Source organism: Melanotaenia boesemani, chromosome 23, assembly GCF_017639745.1.
Source record: "Melanotaenia boesemani isolate fMelBoe1 chromosome 23, fMelBoe1.pri, whole genome shotgun sequence".
NCBI lineage: Eukaryota > Metazoa > Chordata > Actinopteri > Atheriniformes > Melanotaeniidae > Melanotaenia > Melanotaenia boesemani.
Genome location: NC_055704.1, coordinates 22,336,167 through 22,357,809, shown reverse-complemented (window position 1 = coordinate 22,357,809; position 21,643 = coordinate 22,336,167). Strand labels below are relative to the sequence as shown.

Sequence of the window (21,643 nt, the reverse complement as noted above, 5' to 3'; positions counted from 1 at the left end):
GCTTATGTGAGAGAGCTCCATTAACAATTGCTCCTTTTCAATCTCTATTTCTTCCTAGCGACTTAGCACATGTACTTAAAGCACGTCGTTGCTGAGCTCCCAGTCATTAAAGAATGAAGGGCTTCACTGACTTTCCCCTGCCTTTCAAAGTTTAATTTCAAAGTAGGAAGAAAAGATGAGTTCCAAAGATGACTGAAACTAGTCAGAAACTTGTAAAATAATCACTAGAATATTACACCAATGCGACACCTAAGTTTATTGATTAAAGGTCCCATATTATGCAAAACTCACTTTCTAAGGGTTTTCTAACAATTATATGTGTCCTCACAGTCTCTGTATGAGGCCCAAAAATGAGAAAATTCTGTCACATCTCACACTTGATTGCTCCACCTTTTAGTGAATGTGTGCTCAAACGGGTGAGTCTGAGATCTTTCCCTTTGTGACCTCATGAAGGAAAATAACCACTCCCCCCAGTAGTGGATACTGCCATTGACCAGCTAGCTGAGCCTGATTAGAGCTCACTAGAGCTATGTTTGGAATGGATGAAATTAAGGACCAAGGCTGAATTTGGGGTAATACACTTTGAAATAAATGTTGCTGGACCTGACACCCATATGAAACTGCTGAAAAACATGTATACTATGGGGCCTTTAAAGTCAGTGAATGAGTCGTATTTCTCTGGAAATTTCTGAATTTTGTAATCCAAGTAATAAAGGTGATTGAGACATCCTCTATGTCAAAAAATCATGACAGACACTGTTTAATAAGTTACCTGGATGTTCAATTTAAAACAGTGTGTTAAGGCCATTGTAAGGAAAATAACAAACACATATATATATATATAAGATTGAAATTTAAGTTTTAGATAAAAAAAAAAGAAAACAAAGAAACGACCAAACTTACATCACCAAGAAACCTTATATGAATCTTTTGTGTTTTGCATCACACAACAAACGTTGCTGTATACCACATATTAAGTCTGCAGCACATCCCTTTCAACTGGCAGCATCAGTGATGTGTTGAGGTTGAACCAAACTTTACAAAGTGAAAGCAAAAACATCTTAATTTTTTTTTTTCTCATACATTTGTGACTTTAAAGAAAAAATATGTATTCGGTGTAACCACAATAACTGTTAAAGTGTAAAAATCTCAATAGGCTCGCTGTTGATAGGGACTGGGCTAAAGGGGGTGGCCTGATAGGGGTCACTAAAATCTTACTGGCCCCCTCGAGTGTCACCCCAGGAATAAACAACCAAATTCTGACAATTTCATGGTGTAAACTGACTTTTACCTTGGTTATGTGCAAGGAAATGCAGCATGTAATGTAAACGTTTGTATCTAAATGTTGCTCTACAACCACACTACTGCATTCGTGATCATAGCAGCATTTACAGCATCATCTTACCAGCTGTCTGTCCAGTTTTTGGTTGAGTTACCTTAACTGGCTAAGCTTTGATTTGCTTAAGCTACCTTTTTTAAAGCCTTGGCACTTACTGGTTAATTTTCACATCCCCAGGGAAGATAACTTTAGAATCAACACTTTACTTATCAAATTTTCTAAAATGGAAAAACTTGCCATGAGATGCTGTATCCTTAGATTCATGCCTCAAAGGATTTTTACCTAGTGAACCCTCCTGGTTTTTTGAGATAAATGTGTCTCGACAGCTAGTGGCTCCCCACCTGCCCCTGACATTTACTGTAGGCTACATAGCCTACTGAGGGAAAGAGGGGTGGTGGAGATAGCTCAGACAACCATGAAGATTGACCTAAGGTGCAAACATAGGGGGGGAAAAAAAAAAAAAAAAAAACTAAGTAGAAAGAAAGACCTCAGGTCAACTTGGTATAAAAAAGACCCAAATTATTGTTTGGTTGAAGCTTAACTGTAATAATTAAGTCAAGAAAACCAGATATTATTGGATGTTATATTATCATAAGAGGAAATTAAGTCTCCTTGATAGCGCTTCTGCATATTCAACCAGAGACTGTAAATAGAAAGATGGACGGAGCCTCCATGACATTACTCGTAGGTTTCTGAAGACCTGAATTGAAGCTCATTGGGCGGTTCCCACCGTCGCCATCTTAGCAGCATCACGTGTGTGGTTATTCCCGGAAAATCCAAAAATGGGCAAAGAGGTGGAGCTGAGAGGGAGACTGTGAAGGTGGGGGTGGATGATTGGCACCCATCAAACTCTAAGCTGCCTGTAGCTAAGAGCTAACCGAGCTAACCTGGAGCTAATGGTAGCTAACCAGCTAACGGAGGTAGGCGGGCTAAAGCTAAGGCGCGCTGTTAGCCTGCTAAAAACCGTGGTTGTGCTGCACTCTCCTTTCTTGCCGCAGATATTGAATACCCATCAGGCAAAAGCACATACCCCTAATTATGCCAAATTTTAAGATTAAATAACATCCAAACGGATGAGTTAGAAAAACATTTATCCTCCTCACAGTTGTCATGAAGGTAAACTTGACCTATTAATCCTAAAATGATTTTTGTACCAGTCTTTAAACATGTTTATTTCTGCTGTGAAGTTTAACATGCAAATCTATGGGAATTGACTCTGTTTTGGAGCCAGCCCCTAGCGGATAACGGGTGAACTGCAATTTTTTGTACTTGTATTCAACACAAAAGCAAGCAAGTGTCTTTTGTATAGCAATAAATGCATATTTGCCCCGGTGTAATTAATCCTTATACAGACATCTACAGTTGTGAAAATGAAGCCATCATTGTGCAGTGGATGAAATTACCTTGGCTTAGAGCGATGCCTGAGTAAGGATTAGCAACCTGACACATTAGCTGTGTGGAATTAAACAGCAGCTGAATGTCAGGCTGACCTTGTGTATCTGGCTTTTTCCTCCTGCCCAACACTCCACAATCACATGCAGGACTAGAAAAGGTCATCTGGAGCCTCGAGGATGGGAATTGTGAAGCCCCAGCAGTACCGTAGTTCAGCTGGCTCGCACGCTTGCACAAAATGTTGCCCTCAGAGCTCTGGCAAGAGGTGGGTTGGTGATGACTCTGGGTCAAATATGTGTTAAATTTATCTGCCTGCATGTTAAAGTGTAAATTAAGTTCTCAATGCTCAGTGTGGATACACACACACACACGCACACACACACAATATGCATACCACACGTCTTCAGAAATTCCTTTTTCTTTAAAGCCACCAAAAGAGTCACAGTTTCTGCCTGAGCTTGTGAAACTAATTGCAACTTGCTCGTCTTTGGGGATACAGATAATATATAAGCCTCTGAGTCTGATGCATTTTCATTATGAAAAAAAGCTCTTTCTGGTAGCTGTGTTTGTATTAACTTCCCACAGCCAACAGTCTTTTTTTAAGTTGAATTTTTCATTTTAGTGAGTTACCTCACATGCCCGCAGCACTTTACCCAGCAGCACTCGCTCGCTCATGCACTCCTCATCCACACTTTCTTTACGCCTCTAGTCCTAAAGATATCACTGATCCTGGGGTTTCTTCCTGTCTCACCCTACCACGTCGCTGACTGCACTGACTTACCTGTTGTTTGGAACATGGACCTGTCTGAAAGCACTTACCTCTACTGCATTGTGTCCACTTCTATCATCTACCTCCTGGTTTCCTGAAGGTGGGAAAATAGAGAAGGGAAGAAATGGAAGCAAAATGTCTGTTAAACTATGTTGTTCTTTTGCTGCATCTTTAGTGTAATTTTAATTATCAATCTTGCTTTAAAATAGAAATAAAAAACTATATAATTAAAAGAAAACACTTTAAATCTAAACACATGCAAATTGACAGAGTAATGTAAAAGTCTGCAAACATTTGACTATTTTTTGTTTTTGCATAAAACATCAAGAGGTTTTCACACAACTCCTAAAAGTACATAAAGATGTTTACTAAGGACCATATGGGGAAATCGAAGAGCTATTAGGAGATTGTTTCATCGACATAAGACCCCATATTACAACTTTTTGCTTCAAGCCAATCTTATGTCAAGCATGCTGGTGGTAGTACCATGATCTGGGTCTGTTTTTGTTTGACTACATTTTGACCAGAATTATTAATGGAGCAACTTCGATGAATTATAACCTTGAATTTACCATGAACTTGAATAAAAAAGGAACAAGCACAAAGATTACCCAGATCACACATGAACCTTTTCATTATAATGAAAGTGTGAAGAAGAATAGAAATACTGATTTGGAAAGTTTTGGGAACAATCTAATTTTATTTCATTCAAATCATGTAGATCATACAGATCATACAAATCATGGGCCTGAAGTTAACCATTAATATAAAGAATGTTAAATTTAAGTGATTGCTGCACAATTGGATTATAGATGAAAACAAAGATTTACTTACCCATCACATATATCTATTAATGGAAGGACCTATATAGGAATCCAATTATGTTAAAGGTCAATAATTATGCAGAAATGTAGAATATTCTAAAGGGCTCACAAACATTTCATCAATACTTCATGCCTGATCTGCATGAAGCAGTAAACCTTTTGTTTTAGCAAATAAAAATCTGGTTTATTCCTTCCACCCAAAAACTGCTGCATAATAAAATACTGGTAACTAAACCTGGTAGGCCATAACTTTGAATGTTACTTATGATTTTTAAAACAAAGCATGCAATATACACCAGAAATGTGAAGAATGGAGATACGGATTAGAGTTTGAGATGCTACACTTCAGATTCAATTTTATTATATTTATTTTTTTTACAAAATCACCACTGATTCTTAATTCCCATGTCTATAACTGGTTGGGATGCTACAACAGCTTTAACCACAACATCATGCATTAGACGTTAAGATTATGAGCAAAAGTCATAAGATCACAGCATAAAAAAATTCTCTGACAACCGTAACATTCACAAATGTCTTGTTTTAAAGACTGTTCTAAGCTTAAAGCTTTAAAAAAAGAATGCATGTCTCAAGCTTTAAGCTGTTTTTTTTATTTTACAGTATTAGCTATGCTTCTTTCATTTTCCTTGGTATGTTTGTTCTTAACACATAAGCACATGTAAATCTAAGGCATGCTGTATTTAAGTCCATTTTTTTGTTTTGCCCCTTTTTAAAAACATGAATCAACCCATGAGCAGTAATCTAAGTTAAAATCTGTAAATTCAATAATTGCAATAGAAAATAGAAGCCTTCGGGAACACGTTATGTATAAAATAGCAATTAATTTGCTATTTTTATCTCAGCAAACTGCATAGTAGACCCTGTGGGGAAGTAACTTTGTAATAATAAATAATAGTTGTAGTCAGTAATACTAAATATAGCTCATCCACAAATCTTAATATACTGTTTTGTGATGATAGAATTCTGCTCTTATCATCACCCTAAGTATCAGTTCTGTCTCTCTATACTTGATCAACAGCAAAAGGACAAAGTAATGTGTGTTTATAAAAAGCATCGGTGCACACACTCTCATACACACCTGATGGGGATCCCTGCTTGCCGCGAGGCTCTAGCTGGGTCCCATTGCTCTTTACTGAGTGCCTCTTGGCTCCTTGCTGTTTTTCCAGCTCCCCTGCAGAAAACATGAAAGGAAAATAAAAAAAAAAAAAACATCATCTTTATTTTTATAACATGGAGCAAAGGAAAATTATCCACCAGTAGGTGGAGAAGTGCTAGAGCGGCAACATCAACCAGTATAAAACTGTGTGTGTGCATAAAAATATCCTTTTTAATTCTACTGAGATTTAAAAATTCAAAACACAACCCTTCATTTCTCTAATTGAACTTCACCCTTGATGATGATTGCATGTCATTTTCCACAATGATGACTAAATGTTTTGTTTTTAAAAAGGGCAAAGCATTCGAATACTGATGCTGCACCACAAGACTACCAGCTGTTACAGTTTCTGCTCACCATGTATTTTAGTTTTGTACTCTGCAAATCTGAAGGAAAAAATAAGCAAAACAGCTTTGATTTTGTTTTACTATAGAAGAGTGAAACTATTTTTTAACAATATTATCAAATAACTGTATTACAGATATAAGTATCAGTGTTAATGACACAAGCACTTTATTTACTTGGTATTGGATTAATACCAAATCTTGCAGTATTGCACACTCCAAGATTTCACAATGTTAACAGCTGCTGCTGTTTGCGCTGTTAATTGAGCTGATCTGGGATCTGTCAGTCAGGATGTTATATGGATTTCATCTAAGAGCAGAAAGTGCTGCAAATCACCAGATTTTACATACTTGGTGATTTATTTAAACATTCAAGTTTGGCTGGATAGTTAATAACATTTGTTTGTGATTTGACTAACAGATTATAGATGTATTCTAAATATAGTCAGAAACATAGTAATTCCATATTATTCATACATACAGTATTTAACAAGATGCAATTATAAGAAGTTTTCTAAAATGCTACTAAACTACTAGAGCTTTATTAAGTGGTAGCAAAGAAGTTTAATATATAGAAGTGGTGTGCGTCTGTGCAGGTTCCAACTCTTTCTTATTCTTGAGGAATAATTGATATTTTGTCCTCAGGAAAGTTAAATGTCTTTACACAAAATCACATCAGTGCAGATGTACAAATAGAATACAAAGACTACTTGTTTGCAGTTTTTGTTTTTTTAAATTTACAGAGTAGAATATATCTTCTTGCTTTTCATAGAAAAACCTCTATGTACCCCTGCCTGTCTACATCTTGTATGTCTTGTTCCCTGCTTTCCTCACCAACTGCAGGTCCTCTCTATCTTTGAAGGATCAGGCATTTGCATCAATTCCCAGCAGGTATGATGTTCTCCTTGATGCCCACTGGCAGGAGCCAGGTTCTAGTTATGCAGGTTTTCCACATATGTCAAAGTATAGGCCAGTTGCAATGTGTTATTGTCCAGAGAATGCACACAAGCCCAAACAGTTCAAATGACTGACTGCTCTGAGGAGCACTGACCTATTTTCAGCTCCAATTTGCAGCTCCCCCTGCAGTCACTAAGTTGCAAAGCAAACTGGTGCATAATACAAAGGGAATGATGACTTCTGAGTCTTCAATCTAATCTGAGGATGTATTGGTTGTCTCTCAAAAAATATCTTTGAATAGTTTCCCAAGTTCCACGAGAGAAAATATATATATTTCTTTAGAAATGTTTACCCTTCTTTTGTTGCAGAGTGCATTGTCGTGGGAGAAAACACATAACATAGTCCCAGTGCTTTTACTGATTTTTAGGTAAAAGTCAATGGTCCTAACACATTTAATCTAACAGTATTTTCAGTTTATCACATGATCTCTTTTTGCTCCATTATAGAAAAACAGGAGGTATAATGATTGTAAAAGGCATGGCCAACGGTGGGCTCTACAGGAATGACACTGTGAAAAGATTTGAGTTTTCTTAAGGTGGGGGATCTGTCAAAACACAAAAACACTCACACTCGATGCGTATCTGCTCCATCTCTGACACCTCTGCGATCGATTCCTTCAGGTCTTCTACAAACTTGAGCAGCTCCTCAGCACTTTGGGCACAGAAGTGGAGTACCTGCTTTTTGTCTGAACCGTACGGGGAAAGGATGGTGATGCCATGAGGATAGTCTGTGGAACACAAAGAAGTAAATGTGACAAAGACTTGTTAAAATCAGAGTAATTTTTGATTTTTGTTTGTTTGCAATGAGAAATGATCTCATGCTGATTCAATTTTTTAACAGTTTCCATTACTCAGGCATGGAAGTTATGAAAATTTGGAAAACATACAGTACCCCTCCACCATCATAAACAGTATTTACATGCATGGCAATATTTCAATATTGACCTGATAAAGACCTTATTCATAATGAATTAATCTCTGTGGACAATACCAATCTTTACAGTTTCCATGTCCATTTATAATTAATGACTTTGGGCTTTCTCTCTAGAACTATATTGCTTGCTTTTAACTTGTTTTTATTGATTTGATTGCTTGTCCACCAGCTTCAGCAGCAGAGTTGTTGCAAACACCATAAATGGAACGTTGCACTATTTACAATAAGGTAAGATAGTTGGGATATTGGTGGAAGATAAACTTAGCCTTAGATGCAAAAGGATCCTGACTAAATGGCAGTATGTGATAAAAAATAATTTAAGGAAGTCGCAGTGACTTACTTTCATTTTCAAAAAGGTGGTACTGCATGCCAAGTAAGCCCATGGCTTTGCAGAAAGTATAGGCTGCAGAACTCTTCTTCTTTGGACAAAGCTTCAAGATCTGCAGGAACAAAATGACAAAACACAGTTTACCACAGAGCAATCTTAATGACAGCTCAGAAAGACAAACTACTTGATTATTTAATAAATTTAAAGAGCAGACAGTGTACATTAATGTGAGGTATATCCCTCAACGGTGTTCAGATGGTGTGCTTCTGCATTAATTCATATGAAAAACAACCTCTTGACAAGCGTGTATCAGGATATATTGGAGATTTTATGGAGCTTTTTCACTGAATGACCTTCCAGATTGAGAAAAATGAAACAAATTTGTTTGGAGTGTTGCAGTGTGGAATAATTTTCCAGGAAAGGTTTATCAAACCAATATTTCACATCGGCACTTTAAACACCTTTTGAGGTGTTCAAGCTTCTGGAACAGGTGCCAAATTCAAAGGGAAAACCCACATAACTTCCTTTCCATAGTAACATTTCTTAAGGTAATTTCTGCCTTGCTTATAAAGCTGTAACAAGGTAATGTCTCTCTGGAAAATAAATCACAGCTGACTCTTGGTGCCAAATGAATAGAATTTCACTGGCTGTTGGAGGATAACTTGTTTCGCCTCTTACTTTAAATCGGTCTTTTAACCTTCTTGCCTGCAGCTACCAATTACTTTTTGCTCCAGTAGAACAAGGAGGAAAAAAGTAGCATCACTGCTTTTCTCCTACGTCTTTTTTGGCTGGACCGAAATCAGCATTTGACATTAATTAGGAGTGTAGTTAAGTGCTTTGGATATATGACCCCTATGTGGCTCCTAATAAGCACATTAATTATGCCCAATATTAAAACTTTCATAATTAAATGCATCATAAAACTTTGAATTTAGTGAAATGCAACTTTACCACAAGCTTTCAAAGCTGTAGGGGATACACGTTTGCTTATTGGTGCATTGCAACACTGCATTTACTCCCATCTATTATTAAAAGAAATGGCCAGAGAGGCCCGAGTTATGAAACAATGTAGTATAAGAGGAGCTTTGAGGAATGGCTCTCAAAGGAAGTAGGTGATGGTGCATTGCAGCTGTCCTAGCAAAATATGCACTTTTGGAGCTTGACTGTGTGCACAAGATCCCAGAAATACCAGAACAACTCAGACCAAAAGAAGCAAAACTCTTATAATCTGATGCAACAATTATTGGACCACAATTCTAAACACCATGAATGGAGGACACCTTCTGCTGAGCACTAAAATAATGACAGCAGCATCATCTTGAGGAATGCTTTTCTAGGATGGTAACCCAGTGTTTGTTCCTTTTATAAAGCAATAACATATTAAATATATATAAACACATTGCATACATACAAATAAATAAAAAAAACTGTCTTCATGCAGAAATGATGTGAGCTTCCAGCACCCTGCCTTGCATGTCATGCACTGCATCTTCTCATGCATCGTTACCAAGATGAAAAAAGGAATATTTTTCAGTACATCCAAGAATTTACATTTACGTTTCTGCATTTTCTAGCTTTACTAGATGAACACTGGACACTCAGACTCTCCCAAGCCGTCAAAGCTATCAGTCCAAAATATGAACATTGTCTTCAGCTTGTCTTATTAAGACGTTTGTGATAAATTGCATCAGGCACAGTTAACAAAGGTCACATATGCCAGTTTCTAAGCACAGTTTGCTTGTTGCATGTTATGGCTCTTGACCCCTCCATCCTGTTCTCTCCAACACCAACCAGTTCGGGCAGATGGCTGCCTTTCTGCTGGAGGTTCATCCTTCCTGTTAAAAGGGAGTTTTTTTTTCTTTCCACTGCTGCCCATTGCACTCTTATGATGAGAGACTGACTTAGATTGATTTCCTGAGCCAGGTGATTATTTCTACAATTATTATTAACTTAACTAATGTGGATCTTGTAATGGAATGAATTGGTTTGAAATGGACTGTCTGTAGAAGTGCCTTGAAATGAAGTTTTTTTTGGGGGGGATTGGCATCATGCAAATAAGACTAAATTTAAATTAGTTAAATTGAAGTAAATTCAAAATAAGAAGAAAATTTAACCAGTTTTCCTGTCGATGAAAAATCATGTTTAAAAAGCCATAAAAATTTAACTTAACATAACAAAGCTAAGACCTTTTTGGCGTCACCTTTTCTGAGTTACAGTTTGCCCAGAAACCCTCTGGAAGTAAATTTATCATAAAAAAAAAACCCAGAATTTGTTTTATTGAGCAAACTGAAAACATACAATATTCGGTACCGTAAAGTATGTTGAGACACAGAGTCTGTAAAATGACAGATGAGACACAAAGCTCCATCTCTCAGGAGGGTACAACAACCCCATGACAAATGCAGCTGCTTTACAGCGTCATTAGCATATGATACGAAGAATGTAAGGAAAAAATAGAGAAAAAAAGGGTAGGCATAACCATGGTGACTATTTTTGACCACTTCAGTATCTGCAGGTACATTCGATGTCCTTCATAGGATTATTAATTTTGCTCCATGTTTGTCCTTCACAGTTGGGGCTCAGGGATCAATGGCAGCGCTGGGAGAACTCTGATGGATGTTTAAAAAAAAAAAAAAGAAAAACTGTGGCCTAAAATAACAGCCACATCCCTTTGTGTGCCTTTCTGCTCTGACTTTCCCACCACATTAACCTTCTGCACAGCCCCCTTTTTCTTTACACCCATTTTAATGTCAGACTGCTGAAAGTTTTGGCATATATTCATGTCTTTGAGCCAGCTGTCTTCATTTAAATAACGGTACTATTACAATTCATCCTTACAGGATAAACAGCCAAATAACATTTTTTCTGGCCACCGTAATGAGGACTTTATTCTCCAACTCCTGCTGCACATTTTCCAGAATTTCAATCTTTTGTACATGTGACACCAGGAGGCTCAAGGAAAGTCCAAGTATGAACCAGTGGAGCATCTCTAAACCATTGCTCCTGTTTAAACTAGCAGTTTGTAACTATAAACAGGAGAAACCTTTAAAGATAATTGTAGGATCATTTCCGAGAAGACTTGAGACTGTATAGGTGTGTTAAGATCGATTAAATGAAAATAATGCAACTACACTTAGTTAAATATCAGTTTAAATCTTTATCTTGGAAAACTTTGAGAAGTCTGAAAGTTGGCTTTTTATACTTACTACAATAAGATCATTGAAGAGGAAGACTTCTCTCTGATGTGCTGCCTGTTTTTGGGCTTTGTTGACATCTGTCACCTCAAAAAGTCGACTACAGCACACCAGTCTTCTGTGAGGAACAGACAGAACCTGAAGACACAAACAATCATGCAGTTAGGTGACTCATGGGAGGCTTTGAAATGATTCACAGGAAAAGATTAAGAGACTCTGAAAGAGGCTTTCTCCCAACAAAATAGAGCAAAGACGGCAACTGGGCGATTACATAAAATTTTCTCCTGACTTAGATTTAAAGTTGCTGTAAAAGACTGACATAAAAAAAAAAAATAATAATAATAATAAAAATTATAAAAATATAATATAATTTGAATAAAAGGATTGAATTGATGATTTTATACCTATATATGTGGCAAACTCAAGGCTCTCTCAAGGAGTAAAAAGAAATCACATGGCAATAAAGGAAAGAATAAAATCATTTGGATATATGCATATGATCCCTGTTTTTGAAAATATTAGGATGCTGTGTAAAATGTAAGTAAAAGACAGAATGTAATTGGAATTAAATCTCATTTTATTCCCAATGAAATAACACAAGAGATGTTGAAACTCTGTCACTTTACCAATTCATGGAAGATATTAGCTCATTTTTAATTTCATGGCAGTTAGAACCAGGATGACAAAAGTAATTGGCACAAATAAAGAACTAGAGGAGCATTTGACACCTAATTAGGTTCATTAGCAATAGGTCAGTAACACTTATGTTATATAAAAAGAACATTTTAGAGAAGCAGTCTTTCAGATATAAAGATGGACAGAGGTTCACCAATCTGAGACAAACTGTGTCAAAAAATTGTGAATTTTTTTCAGAAAAATGTTCCTCAATATAAAATTGTGGCTTTCATACATCTTTAAATTATTAAAATAATTTCTAAGTTCAATGTAAGTCTTAAATTACTTTTGGATTAGTCAAATATTTAAGTCTTTTAATTAAAAAAATCTAAACACATTTCCAAGTTTATCTACAGGTTTTCCCAATTCAGTAAAGCAAAGAAATTGTCCAGTGAAGAAGAACAGAGCATCTCTTAGTGGAAGCTAAAGATTAATATTGTTACAAAATGCTGGTAGATAAAGGGTGAGTATGGATTCTAAATTCCTTGGATATTCCACTGCAGTGTTTGTAAGCAGACCAGATGGCAGGTGTTGCCCTGCAGATTACTCATTACAGCTAAGTGACTTTTGGCTTAATTTGGACTTGCAAAAAAAGTCTTAATTAGTTTTAACTGAAAATTTATTACCATGTGAAATAAATCTGCCTGACAAATTTAGCTTTACTGTATGTGTAGAAAAGATTTTATTTTTGTGTAAAAAAAAAATAAATAAATAAATAAAATAAAATCTGTATATTGTTGAGTTACACAAAGTCTGAAAGAAAATAAAAAATCCTTTAGGGAGCAGTTGTTCAGAGATAAAAACAGACAACATGTTAAACTCAGCTTGCTTATTTCCCACAGCGAATATGACACTGAAATTACAAGTACAATATTTTTAATAGTCAGAGGTTGACAAAGATTTAACTGCTGGAATTACTTGTGAACATTGGTTTGTGAAGCTTAAAATATAAGTGAGTGGGATTTGGTCTTACAGAAGTCCCTAATTTTCAAAAACTAATACTTCATAAAAGGCCATGTTGGGTCTTCAAGGCTTACATAATGCCTACTCCCTGATTTGTGCAGCTCTGTTGGTGAGGCTTAATTTATTTACTGTTGCAGTCCACTAAAAATTGATGCTCTGCCACTGGCCAGTCATACTGAACTTTCATGAGTTGTTGTCAGAATATAGGTTATGTTTGAAGTTACAGACTCTGAAACAAGACAAAAGAGATTACTAAAAGGTGTCAGGAGGAAAGGTACAATGCTTGGAGGTCTGATGTAGTGATTTGTTTCTTGTTTTCTATAGTGTTACTACTATAGGGAGTGGTAACACTATAGGGAGAATCCCCTCCCCTCCATATGACTTTAGTGCCTTTCCAGGTTTGAGCAGATTACAGTGCAAAAAAGGCCCATGCCTTCAGAGCCCAATCTAATCATGTTTTCATCCTGTTCTACAATCTTATTGCTGGCTTGGCTCATCCAGCAGCCTGCGTTGGCTCGCTGATGAAATTCAAACTACACTCAGTAGACAGGGGTTGAAAATAAATTCCAAATATACACAGACTCTGTTTGGCTTTCTTTATGTGGATTTCAAATTCTTTCTCCCTCCATACCGCAGGAACAATTTGCAAAGCATAGAGTGCACAGATAGCCTCTGTCTCCCTTTCTCCTGCATCCTCAGACCTCATCACTGCAGGGTATACGGACTCTAACCTAGCCTGTCACAGGCAGAATTTCATTACACTAATGTCAGAAACACGTAAAGACATCATTAACTTGAAAGGCCTCTTGCTCATTCAAAGAAGAAAAAAATACAGTACTTACACAATGACCTTAGATCCAGTCTGACCACCATTCGTCTATATATTCATCAACAAATAAAATTCACGTCAGATAGTTAAAGAAATGTTAACTGTATCTGAGATGGAAAGCATTTACACATGATATTAAATACTAAGAAGATGGTTATAAAGTAAACTTAATCTCATGTGTGCAACTTTGTCTAGATAAAGACATTACAGCACTAAGGACTCAGACTCCTGTTGAGCCTGCAAGAAACTTTAAGTCTTTTTTTTATGGCAGAAAGCACCCATTGTCAAAAATAGTTACTTCCTGCCACAACAATCCATCATTGTTTGGTTGTGACAGCACTCCCTCTGTCATCCTATGGCTACTCATCTATCACTGAGAGACGCTTACAGTATAAAGCAAAGGGCAAAAAAGAGCAGAAACCTTTCAATGTCATTCAGAATGTATAGGAGATTACATTTTGATGCAAATTAACATGTGAATTTATAATCACATTAATTTTTCTTTGAATTAACTATGGGTGCTTTAGGTTTTTAATCACTCTGCCAGCTTTTTCCCTGAATTGAAGCTAATCTCAAACTGACTGAAGTCAACTATTTTGTTTCATCAAATCTGTCTGCATCTCAATGCCATTCTGAGGGTATAAGTTCTTATATTCAGTATATATTCTTTACACTGCTGAATAATCAGGGATCTATTAGGGGAAAAGAATCTGTAGAACTTATATTTAATTCATATATAATGACTTGGGACACCCTGAGCACTGAAAAAAATTAAAGATAACTTTACAAAGCCCTTTGATGTTATGAGTCAGCACAGACTACACATCCTCCACGGATCAGTGTAAACAGTCATTTATAAAGCTAAATACTTCTGCTTCAGATTCTTCTTTTCATATTTCTCTTTTTAATTAAGCAGTACTGAACTTCAACATCACACACACTTCACACTGTTCTGAACCTCTATGCAACTTTTATTAAAATAACAGATTGAAAATCATTTTAATGGTATATTGACTTGGAAAATTGGAGACTTGAAGCGATCATCAAGCGCCATCAGTGTGTGAATGTGTGTGTGTGAATGGGTGAATGTGACGTACATGTAAAGCGCTATATAAGTACAGACCATTTACCATTTATGGGGCAATGTCAAACACATGATCAGAAACTCTATAAAAACCATTAATCAGTTTCTAAATATCTTTATGTGATATGTGTGCTAAAAATCACCTTTGTGCCAGTTTGTGGCTCAAGAGTTGAAAACTCATCCTGTATTCAGAGAAACACTGAAAATCTGCACTGATAGAAATGTTATTTCAGACTGAATGTTTTCCCCATCAGCTGATGCAGAATGGTGGGGGGTAAATGTGTAGTTACTGCAGGCCTTCTTGCTGTTTGACAATTAAAGACTATTTGCTGGAAGGCTATGTTTTGTGTAGTTTCACTTCTTTAAAGCTTAGCTTTCAGATAAAAAGTAATCAGTACTGTGCTTTCCACTGGCGTCAGAGCCCTGCAGAACAGAGGAAGAGGCAAAAATAGGCATCACTTTAAATTATTCTTGCAGAGTTTCTGCTTGCTGTAAACAGGAGAGTCAAGGGTTTGATATGTTTTCGTTTGTTGCTTAAGCATTTCAAAAGATTTTTATTATTCAAACTTGCAGCAAAGATTTGAATACAGCTGTAATAACTAATTATGGCCACAGGGGTCACTGTTGTCTCTACTTAACTAAGTGTGTATTTTTGGTTTAAACTGTTAAAGAGTGTAGTGGTTAATGACTTATGTAGCTGGTTTAATGACCTGAAGTAATGATTGAGCTGTAGATGAAATATTTAATGACTAATAAATGTTCTAGGTGATAGTGGTAGGAGCTTGAATAAAGAGTTATTTGGCCCGAGTTTAACAAAAGTGGATGTCTGCCTTCAAAACTAGATGATAGTATGCATAATAGAAAATTAAATTTATTTTGTCTTTGTGAGGATATTTTACTGTGTGTGTCCTTACTGTTTTCATGCCTACGATGGACTGCTCAACCTTGGAGACGTAGGTGACATGGTCTTCATTGGAGCGCAACTCTCTCAGTTGTATTCTTTCATAGATGCCCACCACCATGTCTCTGGGGATGTCTGCTCCATCATCCACACCTAAGACACAAACAAGCAGATTACTCACAAGTGTAAAACCATCACAGGAAGCTTTATATTTTACCAGACAGCCTTTTCCATCTGGAGGAATATATGGTGACAGCTGTTTTAACAGTTGTAGCGGAGCCCAACTGTGTCTAAGCTAGCTTAAATACAGCAGGGAATACGACTGTGTCATACACACAAATAAGTGTATAGAGAAAAATTCAAATGAATTATGCTGTATTCCCAAAACGTAACAGAAGTTTTGTAAAGAAAACTCCTCTCTCACTCCTCTCATGGGTGCTTCTGTGACTCTTGTCTCTATAAAGTAATAACTGAAGGCAGTGTGGGAGGAGGTTAATTGGTAACTGAAAGGTTAAAAAGACCTCAGTCTTGGAGAGTTTTCTGTCAGGAACACAGTGCAGCTCAAATTCAGTGCAGTTTGTTGCAGGTAAAGCTGTATGTCATTAGGCTGAAAGGTTGCCCTCAAGATGCTCCCCATTATATTGACACAGCTGTACTGCGCTATGTGGCACATTAAGTTTTCAATGGGGCAGGATGTGTTCTCAGAAAATGAAGCTGCACAAGTGATGGCGTGTCAGTGAGGCACCATGGGACACCGGCAAGACATCACTGCACATCATGGAATCAGGGGGAGAAGAGGAGATGACCAATGGGAAATGTGTTTCAACTGTCATATTAACAGGCAGCACTTTTTTAGCTGAATGTCTATTTGTTCAGGTTTCCTACTAGGTCTTATTCTTTCCCTACACCTGTCAGAAATACACAGCTTTAATGTTTTCTTTTTTTATTTTTTTGCTATGGTGCAGCTGGGCCACATGCATGACAATGTTTACTGTTCCAAAGTGTTTGTTAAATACAATTTATCTTAACATTTATTAGATGACCCAATATGTATGTTATGTATGTATACATATATATATATATATATATATATATATATATATATATATATATATATATATTATTTGAATATTAAAGATGTTAAATAAATACTCTCATTTTGTTGCGTCGGTGGACTGATTTGCTTAGACACAATACAACATGCCATAAGTCAACAAAATTGTAGTTTGAAAATATCTGAACAATTATTTAGCTGTTTTGGATCCCTCCTCATCCTGTAAAAGCTGACGTCTGAGTTTTATGGAAAAACAACAGTTTAAAATGGTGGCTAAAGAGATTAATAAAAAAAAAAGAAGAGCAAAGAAAGTCAGTGGAAATAAAGTCTTTGCTCTTCTCCCAGTTGGCTACTACAAAAGTTGAATTTGCAAACTCACTTCATTCCATTAATGTAATCAGTTGAAGCTAATGTGACAAATCATGATAGACAGGTTAATCTAATTACATGCCGAGCATTTTTGTGCCTGCCCTTTTCCGTCCCAGATGTCCCAGATTACTTGATCCACCAGGAAAAGCTTATAACAAAATGAATATTTGAAGTGCTTATTTGTAAATGTTAGCAAGCACGCTAATGAAACGGTTACCATCACACTCTCCATATTATCAGGACAGTAGCATGGATATTTGTTAGCATATCGGTTGACATTGGCACACAGTATCCAAGTCTCAAAAGCTGCCACAGTGGACTGTAGACTCTTTAATGTTGTACTTATCAAGTACACTGTGTGATGGCACAATTTCAGTTTTCTGTGCTGTAGTGCTGTTTCTTATTTAACACAGAAAATTGTACAATTATAGAGAATGGTAATGATTTCTTACTATTTAGTAATTACTTCCATTTTCTGTTCTTTGATTACTTCCTTTTACCATCATTGTTGCTTTGTCTGATATTTTTTTTTTTGGGGGGGGGGGGGGGGGGGGGGGGTATAAAATCTGGAAGCAAAGAGATGGAGAAAGAAGTAAGGGGAGAGAAGATAGACTAACTACAATTTTTTTAAACTAAAAAAATTATATTGCCATTATATTGCCTCCATATACATTCAGGCCTGCAATATGTCCATTTACGTAAAGATTAGAAATTGACTGAAATATAATTTTGGCGGCCAATACTATAGTTTAATCAAGAAACACTATCTGGTAAGTTATTAGAATTCAGGTTTTGTGCATACAAAAGATGATACCATAAACAGAAATGTTGTATTGTGTCGCAGCAAATCAGTCCACTGACTTAACAAAATGAGTGTATTTATTTAACATTTTTAGTATTCAAAGAACAAACACTGAAAACATAAAGTCATCACAACATATGTCATGCCAGTGCTTTAAAAAAAATCTGCAACAGTTAGCTAAAAAGCTAGTAGTAGCCAATTCTAACAAAGCTAACAGTAGCTGAAAATTGGTTGCTGACCATCCTATTTACCAAAGTGCATAAGCCAATAATAATAATAATAATAACACTCCACTTACTTCACTTTTTTTTTTTTAGTGTAGCATCTGGGTATCCAACTATCTGTCTCCACTTGTCATCTTTAAGTATAAAGCAGAGCTTTCAGAGTGTACTAATGAACATATTGAGAAGCCTGGGACCATCCCCTCTGAAAAACAATTAGAGGATCTAATAACAAAGATAGTAGAATTACTCAATGAGTAGCACAGGATTAATTCATTGTGAAAGCTGGTTTACATTATGTTGTCTAATTAAGGAAAAGCTTTACTGTCAGTCTGTTTGAATTGAGTTAATGAATGTCATAGATTGATCATTATTATTGGTTTTTGGTGCCTAATTGCATTTCACCTTAGCCAATTAACTGAGTGAACTATTCTGTGTGTGAAACAGACAAGGGATGACCAAAAGAGGAAAGAAAAACAGGTTACAAATCAAGAGATAAACATGACTAAACAGACAGCATGAAAAAAAATTGAGATAAGACAATGGATGGTAAGAAAGAGAAAGAATAAGCAGAAGAAGAATAGAGAGGCCAAAAAAGTGGCATATTTTAATTTGTATAAGATGCAGAAATTGATTTTTCAACTTAATTTAATTGTATGGAGCAGTCTGGATGAATCTAATAAAGTTGTTCTACATCGACCTCAGCTATCCTTGATTGATCACGTAGAGGGAGAGCAAAACCGTGAGACTCGTGTTTCTTCTTAATGCTCAGCAAATGAGCATCTGTCTCCGTATAGGAGACGAGATTTACAGGTGTTTTCTGCTTGTGCTGTTGTGAGCGAATTTGTTAAGCAAGCCTCTCAGGGAGAGAAATATAACCTTATCTTTATCCCCCCCTAAATGTATGCCAGCTGGTTTGATTAAATGCAGATCCAAAAACTGTTGGTTCCTTCTGCTGTTTCATTTGGGGATTTGCTGGCGAACTGGTTCACAGCAAGAGTCCACAAAATAAGTTGTAGGGGTGGAGGAGAAATTTGGGGAAGATTTAGGTATTACTGCTTTTCTTCTGCATTCTTTGCAATCTCTCCTAAATGAAAATTTAAACTTCTGACACTTGCGTATTGCTTTACTTACTTAAAAAAGGATTTTTTTTGTGTTTTTTACTGTTTGCCTGGTTCCCATCGATTTCTTCACTTATTCCCACCTTTGTGATTTTATTCAGTCAGCTCAAATTCAATTATTGTGTCCCAATTCCCTTATTTCGCTATGTGTAATGTTTGCTCTTGTTTTTAACAGTTCTTGTTAAGATTGTTTACTGGCCTGTTTCTTTGTGATTTTGCTGCAACTTTTTTATGAGCTTTGAAGCAAGAAACTATATGATGCGTGGATTATAAATTACAATGCCAGTCTAATGTAAGTCAAAGCACTGAGCTTAAATGTGAATCATGCTTCTAACATAAAAACCTCTGTACATGCGACACGGGGGAGGGTGTGAGTGTGGGGTTATATGGGGTGCAGATTGAAGTAGGTGGGGAGTGGGGGGAGGGGGCCGATAGCACCCTGGTTCCCGGGGTGTGCTGCTGGAACATCAGGGTGTGTGCTGGCCTATGCCGGGTGGCTATCTGGGGGGCCTGGTCCTCCTAGGCATTGCGGGCCCTCTGCCTTTGGGGGGTGGGGCGGCAGCCTCTGGGCTCCTGGGGCCCTGGGCCCTTCGCTTGGGCTGCCCTGGGTGGCCGGTCCCTGGCGGGGCCGGCCGCTGCTGATCTTGGCCCACTGGGGCCTGTGCCCCGGGACCGTGGGGGGCTCTTGCTGGGGCTCTCCTCTGCCGCCCTTCGGGTGGGGCTGGAGTCGTCTTTGTGGTGGGGTGGCTTGGGTTGGTGCTCCGGGTCTGCTGCTGAGGGCCCGGCCCAGGCCCTGGTCTGCCTCTGGCCTCCGTGGAGGCGAGGTCGCATTTGCATGATCTCACTCACCACTCTTCATCACTGATCACTCCTTGTTTCTCATGCTCTGCATGCTGACACAGTCACTGAGTTGTCCAGTGGGTTTTTAATACTAAGCGATAATTATTAATTTTTTTTTTTTTGTATTTTTCCTGTGAGTTAGTATCTGGTCGCTGTTATGTCTTTTTGATTTGGTTATTATTTAAAAACTCTTAATGACTGGCAGCCCTGTTTTTTTTTTTTTTCTGTGTGTGTGTTTCTGCTTTTGTAAAAGTTGTAGAAAATTTTCTGATGTGTTCATGTACAGGTGTAACAGTTTGTTGTCTGGTGATGGTGTGGATTGAAGGGTTGTTTTCCTTCTGTCTGTGATCTTTTTGTCTCCTTTCTTCTTTCCCTTTTGCTCTTTTTGCTATTTTCCATCTTTTTCTGTCCCCTCCGGTCAGGTCCAGAAAGATTACATAGATTCCATGATTCAAAGTAAATAAATAAATAAATGAATCAGATTATCAAGAGGAGCCTTACCCATAGGCCTCCCCTTGGCAGAGCAAATTTGTTCAGCACGATACAGCAACCAGATTATCATTTTGCTGCTATGATGCTAGACAGGACAAGTTAAAAAAAAAAAAAAAACCTCTTTACATTTCAATTATTCTGCAACCTATGTTTACTTACACACATCTAATATTTAGTACAAAACATGAAGAAAATTTGTGTGTTTTTGGAGGGTAACAGTTTTTGGTGGAGGCAGTGTGATCGTGTGGGGTAGAACAAGTCTTGTCATCATTGGAGGCAGTCTCAATGCAGAGAGATATGAGGATAAGATTCTCCCATTAGTGGATATCCCATTTCTCCTTAGTCCAAACTCTAACTCTACAAGATGTCGATGCTGGCACCCACAGAGTGGGGTTTAATCAGGGACTATCTCCAGAATTTGGAAGTGTAGAGGATGAAAGGGTCTGTCTGCAGTCCTGACTTAAACCCTATTTAACATCTGTGGAATCAGCTTTGGTGTGATGTTCATGCCAGAGTGACCAACACAACCACACTGGCTGACTTGCAAGAAACACTGATTGAAAAAATTGGATACCATCCCACAACAGTGTGATCATCATGAACTGTTTGGCTTTGGTAGAGAAGATTTGGCAAGTTTGTCATGGGCACAACCCACATAGTGAACACTTCTGCTCATTCCATGTGTATTTTCTTTACAAATGTGGCTCCATTTCAATATACAGGCTTTCCATTTGTAGAAGATTTATCACCAAGAAGCATTGTTACGACCTTAGACTGTATGTAAAAGATGGACGGAGCCTCTGTGACGTCACCCGTAGGTTTCTGAAGAGCAAAAGTGAAGCTCGTAAGCGTGGGTGGTTGATGATTGACGTCTATCAAACTCTGAGCTAACTGAGCCAACTTGGACCTAACGTGAGCTAACTTGCTGATGAAAGTAAGCGGGTTAAAGCTAAGGCGCACTATTAGCTGGCTAAAAACCGCGGTTGTGCTGCCTTCTCCCTTCTTACTGCAGATATTGGATACATGTAAATCAAA

General features: G+C 37.3%; 1 protein-coding gene across 3 annotated transcripts in view; it reads right to left on the bottom strand.

The window, feature by feature from the left end:
• The window catches only part of iqsec3a (IQ motif and Sec7 domain ArfGEF 3a), a 114,686-nt gene that overhangs the window by 4,246 nt on the left and 88,797 nt on the right, over positions 1 to 21,643 (bottom strand). For all 3 annotated transcript variants that reach the window (XM_041976990.1, XM_041976992.1, XM_041976993.1), the window contains 6 exons: positions 15,723 to 15,862; positions 11,270 to 11,395; positions 8,076 to 8,175; positions 7,371 to 7,529; positions 5,424 to 5,516; positions 3,551 to 3,594 (listed from right to left, as the gene is read on the bottom strand). In XM_041976990.1, coding sequence (XP_041832924.1) covers positions 3,551 to 3,594; positions 5,424 to 5,516; positions 7,371 to 7,529; positions 8,076 to 8,175; positions 11,270 to 11,395; positions 15,723 to 15,862 — 662 coding nt within the window. The remainder of the gene's footprint in view (positions 1 to 3,550; positions 3,595 to 5,423; positions 5,517 to 7,370; positions 7,530 to 8,075; positions 8,176 to 11,269; positions 11,396 to 15,722; positions 15,863 to 21,643) is intronic.